At 37.0% G+C, this 11,349-nt stretch overlaps 1 protein-coding gene across 4 annotated transcripts in view; it reads left to right on the forward strand.

Moving 5' to 3' along the window:
• The window catches only part of LOC127448060 (pre-mRNA-processing factor 40 homolog A-like), a 66,795-nt gene extending 57,983 nt beyond the window's left edge, over positions 1–8,812 (forward strand). For all 4 annotated transcript variants that reach the window (XM_051710331.1, XM_051710329.1, XM_051710328.1 and 1 more), the window contains 3 exons: positions 46–107; positions 5,694–5,831; positions 8,257–8,812. In XM_051710331.1, coding sequence (XP_051566291.1) covers positions 46–107; positions 5,694–5,831; positions 8,257–8,346 — 290 coding nt within the window. In that variant the 3' untranslated portion in view covers positions 8,347–8,812. The remainder of the gene's footprint in view (positions 1–45; positions 108–5,693; positions 5,832–8,256) is intronic.
• The last annotated feature ends 2,537 nt before the right edge of the window (positions 8,813–11,349 follow it).

Consider the following 11,349-nt stretch of genomic DNA (forward strand, 5'->3'; position numbering starts at 1 on the left):
CAATTAATGATGACTTATTGTGTGATCTCATATTTATCTTTGCAGAGAGAAGTTACAAGAAATCTAAGAAGCACAAGAAGAAGGGGAAGAAGAGGAGACACAAATCAGTGAGTGAAGTAACAGCAGTATCTTTGCATTTGACACCACATGATTAAATAGTGAACAAAAATATACCATTTATTTGTTTTTGTTTTCTGGGGGGTTCTGTGATGTGATTATCCACCCTCAATTATTTTGAAAATAAGTTGTATTGTAATTAATAACTGACAACAGACCATTGTGAATTCAAAGGCTGGATATCAGTTGTTCTGCTTATTACACAGTTACGACGTGCACGTGTTTATCTCGGAAGAATTTGTTTAGGATTTCATCCCAGAAAACTCATGTCTATTACTACTTTCTTATGCCACTTATTCATCATCTTATTTAGAAACAATCCAAGATTTTCAGTTTTGTTTGAAGTAGCTAGTAAACAAGATATCCATTAGCATAACAGAATATTTTGCTTTTATTTACATAAAGTCTGTGAAGTAGTCTATACTTATTTTGTCTACTCTAGCGTTGGGAACCGAGAACCGGTTCTTATTCTAACCGGTTACATTTTTAAAAATCCGTATGATGCAAAGTGTGTGAAATATGTTAAAGATATTAACCGTCATAGGAGAATTTACTTGCTGCTAACCATTTGATAACTTTTAATTTGACATGGAGGAAAAGAAACAAAATCTCCAAGAGCTGGATGTTATTGTTGAGGAAATTACTGCAAGGAAAATGTTCTCCTTGGGAAGCTTGATGATAATATCACGTCGGAAAGTAAGAGGCGGGTAAATGGAAAAGGGTGGCGGAGGCTGTCTCCGCTGTGCCCAACTCTGATAGGGATGTGGATCAGGTTATCCTAACTTTAAGATGTTATTTACGATGATTTTTATGGAAATGTTTTTTCCGAGAATTTGAATGCTGCTTAAGTTTATTCTTAAGAAAAAAATAAGAACTTTCTTTAGAAGTTTTTTTCAGGAATACAAAATATTCGTAACTTTTTTTCTTAAGTTAGAAATTAAGAAGAAATGGTAGTTGAGAAGAAATTTCTTAAAAACATTTTGTGAATCCCTGATTACCAAACAAATGACTCTTATGAGTTGGCTCTTTTGAATCTACAGCATGAAACATGCAGCGTGACCAGTGTTGTCCAATTCCTGAATGAATGACTCTTGAGTCGGTTCTATTGAATCTTCATCTTTTAATCTTTTGTTAAGAATTTTTACTTAATATGTGGTTAAAGTCTCAATTATTTGATTATTTTTATGCTTCTAAAGTCTTTAAAAAGCCATTTCAAAGTGTGTGTAAACAGGCCTTTTACAAAAAAATTATTTTGGGTTTGTTATATCTGCTCCTGTTGAAATCTGAAATGATCTCATCACTTGGCAACAGACTGCAAAGGGCAGTAAATATAATACAAATTGTATTTCTTATATCCAAATATTTCTTCCTCAGAAATAAGAATCATTCATGGAGCTGTTAAGGAATTGGGAACAGTCATTACATTTTGTATGTTTCCCAACACTACTGTACTTTTGAGTCTCTACACATTTATTTAAATTATTTTATCCATACAGGTCTTTTTTAAGATAACCAGTCCCTGAACGGCAAAAAAACAAAACAAAAAAACAATACAAACTGTGATTGATGGCTTTACATGTCAAATAGATGTCTCTTTCTTAGTGTGCTGTTCTTGACCAGAAAAGCTGCAGTGTTAACTAGAACTGTTGCCTCATAAGCTGAAATTGGTTAGTTTGCCACAAAAAGCCTGGTTACACAAGACTATAAACTCACATACATTTGAAGTCAGAAGTTTACATACACTTTAGCCAAATACATTTAAACTCTGTTTTTCACAATTCCTGACATTTAATCGTAGAAAACATTCCCTGTCTTAGGTCAGTTAGGATCACTACTTTATTTAAAAAAAGTTTACATACACTGTTAGTATTTGGTAGCATTGCCTTTAAATTGTTTAACTTGGGTCAAACATTTTGGGTAGCCTTCCACAAGCTTCTCACAATAAGTTGCTGGAATTTTGGTCCATTCCTCCAGACAGAACTGGTGTAACTGAGTCAGGTTTGTAGGCCTCCTTGCTCGCACACGCTTTTTCATTTCTGCCCACCTCGGATTGAGGTCAGGGCTTTGTGATGGCCACTCCAATACCTTGACTTTGTTGTCCTTAAGCCATTTTGCCGCAACTTTGGAGGTATGCTTGGGGTCATTGTCCATTTGGAAGACCCATTTGCGACTGAGCTTTAACTTCATGGCTGATGTCTTAAGATGTTGCATCAATATATCCACATGATTTTCCTTCCTCATGATGCCATCTATTTTGTGAAGTGCACCAGTCCCTCCTGCAGCAAAGCACCCCACAACATGATGCTGCCACCCCCATGCTTCACGGTTGGGATGGTGTTCTTCGGCTTGCAAGCCTCACCCTTTGCCCTCCAAACATAACAATGGTCATCATGGTCAAACTGTTAAAAAAAAAAAAAATCATCAGACCAGAGGAGATTTCTCCAAAAAGTAAGATCTTTGTCATCATGTGCACTTGCAAACTGTAGTCTGGCTTTTTTATTGTGGTTTTGGGGCAAAGATGTCTTCCTTGCTGAGCAGCCTTTCAGGTTGTCGATATAGGACTCGTTTTACTGTGGATATAGATACTTGTCTACCTGTTTCCTCCAGAATCTTCACAAGGTCCTTTGCTGTTGTCCTGGGATTGATTTGCACTTTTCGCACCAAACTACATTCATCTCTAGGAGACAGAATGCGTCTCCTTCCTGAGCAGCATCATGGCTGCGTGGTCCCATGGTGTTTATACTTGCGTACTATTGTTTGTACAGATGAACGTGGTACCTTCAGGCATTTGGAAATTGCTCCAAAGGAGGAACCAGACTTTTGGAGGTCCACTTTTTTTTTTTTTTTTTCCTTCTGAGGTCTTGGCTGATTTCTTTTGATTTTCCCATGATGTCAAGCAAAGAGTCACTGAGTTTGAAGGTAGGCCTTAAAGTACACCTCCAATTCAGTACACCTCCAATCAGAAGCTAATTGGCTAAAGGTTTGACATCATTTTCTGGAATTCTCCAAGCTGCTTAAAGGCACAATTAACTTAGTGTAAACTTTTGACCCACTGGAATTGTGATAGTCGATTAAAAGTGAAACAATCTGTCTTTAAACAATTGTTCGAAAAATTACTCATGTCATGCACAAAGTAGATGTCCTAAACTACTTGCCAAAACTATAATTTGCTAATATTAAATCTGTGGAGTGGTTAAAAAATTTGTTTTAATGACTTCAACCTAAGTGTATGTAAACTTCTGACTTCAACTGTACATTGATATATTGACTTGAGATACAAGTACCACACACACAGTTTTAAGCCGGCACCACACTAGCAGTCTCAAAACAACTCCTTTTTGGCTGAGGGTGTCACACATGCAGACTGTTTTGCTGAGATCCAGCTCTCTTCAGTCGGAGGTATGACACATTTCTTGATTCAGAATGGTGGAGGGGTGACAAACATACCAACATTAACCGCAACCCTCCCTCTCTGATTCAGTCACGTGGAGCCAGCCGAAACAACTACAGGAGTACCGCATGAGCATAAACAATTGTAATAGAGTGATTTAGGAAGTGACGCATGGAGTAACTTGTGAAGGTGCGTGATTGTGTATTTATCCCCTCGAGACTTGCCGTAGAATGCGGATGTCCATATGCATCATTCAGTGAGTAAAGGAAATTATGATGATAAAAAACAGACTTTTGTACCTCCGCTTTGTGATTTCATTAGAAATTTTAGTGTATTAAAAAAAGGCAGGGAAAATGCTTTGTGACAGAATCACTTTGCATTACAATCAGCATTTGTGATGATATGCAGCTGAGTGCAATGAAAACACAAGACCCCACCTCGGCAACAGAGCGACTTTGTCATGTTGGATCCTTTTTCCCCACTGCTGGAACCATTAACTCAGCAGGGAGCCCCGACAGACAACAGCAACCATCCAGCACGAGTCTGAAGTCTCTCTCTATTTCTTTCTTTCTTTTCTTGTTGTTTTTTATCTTTCAAAGTGATAGAAAAATCATGGATGACTTACAAGCGATTGTGAAAGCAAACTCTCATGCAAACACACAAGCGTGTGTGTGGAGAGAGAGCACATATCAGTTAGAGACAAATGAAAATGTATATTTGAAATTTAAATGGACACCAAAATGTTCCTCATGTTTTCAAATCATCTCTTGTATCTAAAGCATCTGTAGTATTGACCTTGTTTCCACCTGGTATTAAGATGTGTTTTTGGTGATCCTATCACAAGTGGTCAGCGCTAAATACAGGTGGAAACGGATCCAAAAAGTGTTCGTGATCGGATCACTGAAACCACATACGAAGGTAAGGCGCGGTCACATTTACCTTTGCACAGCGAAATACAGTACGTGACCGTGCCTGTAGTCAAAAATGCACGTTACCGCATCATATTTGAGGTGTGAAACGCTAATCTGTCCTGAATGCGTCCCAGACAGCAGCGAAGCACCACCCCTCACCTGACGATCAACTGTTGCACTAAAACGAGTTTAAACTTTGCAGGTTACAAACAGCTTTAAAAGCAAATCACCGTCTGACTGGAAAATTTTAAAAAGCAAATACATATACATGCACTTCACGGATCTTCAGTGTGTCTGATATCAACATACAGAGACACAGATGACAAGCACACTCATCTGAAGCTAAGCTAATACAGGTACTCCACTCAAATAACAGAAATCTATACAAGATGTTGCATTTGTGCTTAGATCAAATTTTAGCTGCATCTGGGAGAAACAGCCCCGCCCCCCCCCCTTCTTGTTTGTTTTGATTTTAATGCAGTTTATCATCAAGCAGTAATGCGCTTACATAGTGATTGATGACTGTCATCATGAAATCAGAGACCCTCCCCTCGAAATTCGATCACAGGTGGTTACAGGAGATGGATTTGAAATGCATGGTAAAACCAGGTGGAAACAGCAATGTATCTTGGCTGACCACTTGTGATAGGATCACCAGAAACGCATCTTAATATCAGGTGGAAACAGGGCCATTATCACAGCATTGTCGGCTGGACACTCATCCCATTCAGCTTTCATGCAGCTACTGAGATTGCTTTCCATGAATATTTAGAAAATATAAATAATTGTCATTTTTATGACTTTTTCCTTAATCTTTTTTCTTTTTAGTTTGCTATGATAGACTCTATTGCTCTTTGAGGTTACAATAATTTGACACTTTGCTACAACTTTGCTTAAAAGACTGTGCTGGTATAGAAAACTAATCAGCACCTTAGAGGGTCTGCCAGTCAATCAGAATAAAGCATTCAACCATGCCGTGGAAATATTTGTAGAGTTTTTAACGGCACAAATTGAGCACAAATGTACAAGACCGGTCTGGTGTGATTTGGATGATGTGTGATTTGAGGGATGGACATCACAAACATTTTTCAAGGTCTCTGGAAACAAACCAGCATAATGTTTGTTTTGATGGAACAAAGCAGCACAAATAAAATGCTTTAAGTTTTATAGAGGTGATTTCAGATGTCATCAGTTTCATCGTCAAGCACTTTATTAATATAAATAAAGAAGGTCTTCTGTGTGTGTGATATGATAGATGTCTGTTCATCCTGCAGGCCTCTCCTGAGTCTGATGGAGAGAAAGAGCGGAAGGGAAGAGAGAAAGAGAAGGATATAGAGAATGACAAATCCAGAGGGAAAACACGTGGAGAATCCAAACAGAAATCCCCCAAAAGAAAGAGTGCTAAAGAAGAGGTGAGCAATGTTGGGTGTAATTTAGGGTGGTCACGATGACTCGATTTAATTTGATTACTCGATTATTAAGCTCTGTATTTTTATTCCTTTGTGTAAAGTGCCTTGAGAAGCCTCTTTAAAGGTAATATATAAAATAACGTTTATTTATTATTATTTAAAAGAATTCCTCGATTACAAAGTTTCTGAATCGACAAATCTGATATAAGAAGGGATGTGACGCAGTTCTTGGACTAGGGTTCTAACACATAACGAGAAGAGCTGTCAGTTTTAGATTAGAAAAACAAATTTTTGTCAACAAAAGATTTTGTCAACAAAAGCGTCTTTAAGACAAAAATAATGCATCCTGATGATAATCAAATGCTTTTCATTAAAGCGTACTGTTGACGAAAATATGATAAGAAAAGAAATAATATTCTGCTGAAAGAGCTGAACACCTGTACAATGAAATTTACTAGCAGGTTAATTACCTCACTTTAACACATCCTATATATGTGACATTAATCAGCTATATCACAACATAAATGTAATATTATAACTTACATCTGCACAAACAGTGAAGCCAATGAACAGGTGAACTTGAACTAAATTACACGCTAGTCAGAATGTGTAACTTGTGTTGTGAATATACCGTTTTAACGCGTAACGTACGACAATATCATACACTAACCATGAGGAATTCACAAGAGGAACTTCTAAAAAGTTGCTAATGCTTCAGTATATTCATTATGCTATTATTTCAGGAGCTCAAGTTGTTTGATCCTGCATTTTAAACATATGAATCTTTAACATGTTTGATTAATATTTAAGTAATTTAAAGTAGTTTAATTATTTTTCAAAATGTTGGAATATTTTGCATGTTACTGTATGAAATATGTTTTTTTTTTTTTTCTGTTTTTTTTGCACATCGTCGACTAAGATTAAATGCCATTTTAGTCAGAGTAACATTAATAAATATAGCTGCAAGCAGCAATACCAAGGTCAAGACAATTATCGGCACCATGAGCAGCAAAAGAAGCTTTGTGACATGTTTTTGGTTAGAGTCCGATGAACAGTGTATGAGGAGTTAGAAAAAATGAACTTTCAATCATAAAAAAAAAAAAATATTTTCAAATTAACTAAAAATAGCTAGTTCTTAGAATTTTTGTCCAGTATGTGGCGCTGTTCTGAAACTGCTCGGGTAGTATCTGGGCATGATGGTTATTATGCAGGAAAGCGTTCAAGAGTTATGAGTTATCTCCTGACCAGTAGGGGGCAGTGCACCAAAACGCTGCAGGTAAACTCATGGCCTAATGGTGATGACTCCTACCAAGTTTCGTCCCAGTCCCTCAAAGCGTTGCGGAGATACAGCCTTAAGGTCAATTTTGCACATTCTTCAAATTCGTTGAAGCGCCATTCGCAAATGGTGTGATTTATCAAAATTCTGTGAATGTTCTTTTTGTCGTGAGTGTCTCTAGATGATGGAGGCCAATTTTCGTGCAAATCGGACAAACAGTCTAGGAGGAGTTCGAAAAAGTAGGTTTTCAAAATGGCGGACAGGAAGTTTGCTCGATAATGACATAATTGGTATCATTGTTCTAGGCATGGACCACAGAATCTATCAAGACCAGTCTCATGACAGTAGGCAAAAGGAGTCAATAGTTATTAGCATTTTTAGAAATGGCATTATCATTTTTGACCACAAGGTGGAGCTGTCCCGAAAGTTTGAGTCCTTTTAGAGTCGCTGTACCCCATTGAATCTGAGACCAATTTGATGATTTTATGACAAACTCTTCACTGTTCAGTGGTCTCGTGACCACTAGGTGGCACTGTTCTGAAACTGAGCAGGCACCCTCAAGTCATGGTGCCTATGACAAATAATATGTTTGGTATGAATATGCTGTAGCATTACGGAGATATACCCTCACGTCCATTTTGGCGTGCTTTTCGTCGAATTCGTTGAAGGGCCATTCGAAAATGGTATGGTTTATCAAAATTCTGTGAATAACTTTTTGTCGTGAGTGCCTCTAGATGATGCAGGCCAATTTCCGTGCAGATCGGACAAACGGCCTAGGACGAGTTTGAAAAAGTAGGTTTTTCAGAAAATTCAAATTTTGTTTCTAGGACTCACACTTCAAAAGTTATTAACATAAACGTGAGTGCAAATTTAGGCAGTTGGTGGTGCAAGAGGGATTGAGGTAGAGACGCAAAATTTGTTGTGGTAACAGGTCAGACTGTCATCTATATGTGTGCCAAATTTCATAACTTTCCCGCAAGCGGTTCTATGAGCTGCCATAGACTCAAGCGGAAGAAGTAGAATAATAAGAAAACCAACGAAAACAAAAGGGGTCTTGCCCCCTAAATATAACATGAAATATTGAATTTAAAGGACATTCTCCTCAAAAGACAAAAATTGACAAACTTTGTTTAATCAATCTCTCTCTCTCAGGGTGGATGGGATACATCAGGTAGTGAACTGAGTGAAGGAGAGTTGGAGAAGAGGAGACGCACTCTTTTAGAACAGCTCGACGCACCATAAATCAATCACTTCAGTCTGTCTATCTCTCTCTTTTTCTCTCGCTAACATGCATTCCTGTATTGTGTATTGTATCCCTTTGGAATGTACTCATGAACACTTTGGATATGTGGCTCTGTATTCCTTCATCTTAAAGCTCTCTGTGAGGCAGTATTGTCTCAACAGCAGCTCCTTTGGGCTTAGCGGCATGTTTGACTTTTGTAAGATTATTTTCAGAGGTTAGTCTTCTTGCAAGTGTTATGTTGCCTTGAAGTGCAAAATCTTCAAAAACTTTTTTTTAGGTTAGCATATCTGTTATTTCAAATAGTTTCTTAAAACTTTGCTGATGAAATGCACATATACCTGCATAAATCATAATTGTTCAACCTTACATCTGTAAGATTGTCTGTAAAACCCATTTTTGGAAAGTAACAAATGTCTGCAGAGCTGTTTTAAACTTTAATTTTGACAAATAAACATAAAAAATATATTTTATTGTGATTTTTGTTTGTTTTACTCCTATATTTCCCTAATAAAGAACTGCAGTGTTATACAACCATTTACTCAACATTAGCAAGTATTAGCATACATATTTTAACAAAGGAACTCTGCTGACAACATCTCTAAAATAACAACATGCCATTGTTAAATGCACAAGATTAATGTGAACTAATGGCAATGTACATAATCCTATGAAGGCCAAATTTGAAGTATCCCTTCCGTTTTTGCAAGTTCACACACCTCTTTAACATTATCTCTAGTGATCTCTGACTGGCGAAGCCAGACATCGTTAGTGCCGACATGAATAACAATTTTAGAAAATCTACGTTTAGCATTAGCTAGCACTTGTCAATTTGATCTGATGTCAGATAGTGGCTGGAGTCTCTTATTTCTACGTTCCTTACAGTAGAATATCCTAAAACAAAGGTGCTTTAAACATGATTCTCAGTGGGTGCATCACTGAGTGGGGAGATTCGATTGGAAACCCTAACAGGAATGGGAGAGTGGTGTCGCTTTGCTGAATGGGGGGGGGGGGGCAAAGTATGCGGTAAAGTGTTAAAGGATAAAAAGATGAACGTAGAGGAAAAAGCAATGCTAATCAGGCTAGCAAGCTACAAACAACACAAACTTCTACAGCGTGCCGGCAGCAACCAGAACAGGAACCGGAAGTGAGTAACGTGCCATAACAACAACAGAGCAAAAATATTCTTCTAAAAAATCTTCATTTGTCTTCAACATAAGAAAGTCCAACACATCTGGGATGGGAGGGTGAGTAAATGATGAGAGAATTCTAAGTTGTGGGTGAACCAATCCCTTCAATGATATCAACATAAATAACCTCAGACCATTGCATCATGTCATCTACCCTATCAGGTGAGGCACTGTCAAAAAACAGTCATCACGACTAAGCTAAGAACATACTGTACACCGATGCGATAGAAAACACTGGAGACCAAAGACTGAAAACAAGCATCTGTTATAAATCCTGGAACACTTACATGTTCAGTGAATATGTAAACGTAATTCTTGCATAGTAGGTCCAGCCAGCACAGCAATCAATATTAATGAAAAGGTTAAAAGATATGTAGGACTCTATTTTTGTAACCGTGCTAGGCACTGCGCTACGTCTTATCCAATTTTTGTGAGGATAGCTATTTCTAAGTGCAATTTTCATACTAGTGCAAAGCACAAGTGGTCATAGCTGAGAGTGTTTAGGTCATTAGGCCATAGATGAGAGTAATCTGTGGGCATATGGGCACAAACTGTTTATGTATTGTCTGTTAATGAAGTGGCGCAAAGCGCAATTTGTTATTTTCCGGAGAAATAGGTCATTGCGCTAAGACGTTTGAGAAGCAAGTCTTATTCATTTCCTGCATTTGCATTATAGAGATTCCACTAGAAGGTGGTAATACAGTTAATTTTAAACTTCGTTAATACAGTGGAACATCAGATTATGTCCCTGACAATCACTGTTAATACTAGATAAGATTTGTGTGTCAGTAGAACAATACACTGTAAAATCCTGTTACATTTACGGTAAAAAATTGGCAGCTGTGGTTGCCAGAAATTCACAGTAAAAATATGGTAACCACGCTTCAGGTTTTACGGGATGTAATTTTGGTGCCTGTATCTTTTACGGTACATTGCCATTTATATTATTAAATGATATAAACCTAATACTTTAACATTCTGAAACTGTAAAAATCTGCTTTTCACTTTATAATGTATTGTTACTCACCGTAGTATTTACAGAAAGCCATGAAGTTCATCAGTTGTGGCCTTTCCAAGAGCAAATAAACATGTAGAGAGAGTGCTCAGTGTCACTCACACAAACACTAAACACCATCAGGGTAACACATTAAAATAATGCAATAAATATTAACTAAATTATATCAAATATAACACAGAACATCCCAATGTAGATAAGTGTTATTAAAAATAAGAAGAAACAACTATTCCCATAAAATATAATGAAATGTGATGGGTAACTCAGGGAATTCTGGAAATGCCCGATTGTTTTTTTTTTTTTTTTAACTGTAATTTTAACAATAATTTACAGTAAAAAGTACATTTCCTCTCTTGTTAAACATAATATAAATTTACCATTATACGGTAAATATCATTTTTACAACATTGTACTCTAAAATTACATGTACTGTCTTTTTAAATATATTATTATTTATTACTGTATATTTTAAGGTAACTACCTGTATACCAATTGTTTTTTTACTGTAGCATTTTTACAGTCTTTTACTGTTAAAAGTACGGACATTTTTTACAGTGTACGATGATTATACCACAGGGCTGTTGAATGCTTGATTCTGATTGGCTGACAGATGTTCTGAGGTGCGCAGTTATTTTCCAGTAAATGCACAGCTATGAAGCAGTTCCAGGTCTTGACCATATAATGGTTCAATATCACTTCGCCAAAGTATTTGAGTTATTTCAGAGCCCTACAGGCAGCCACAACAAAATAACCAAATAAAACAAAGACATTGGTTAAGTACATCAGATAAGAATGACAAA

The sequence above is a fragment of the Myxocyprinus asiaticus genome, chromosome 11 (genome assembly GCF_019703515.2).
Source record: "Myxocyprinus asiaticus isolate MX2 ecotype Aquarium Trade chromosome 11, UBuf_Myxa_2, whole genome shotgun sequence".
In the NCBI taxonomy this organism is placed as follows: domain Eukaryota; kingdom Metazoa; phylum Chordata; class Actinopteri; order Cypriniformes; family Catostomidae; genus Myxocyprinus; species Myxocyprinus asiaticus.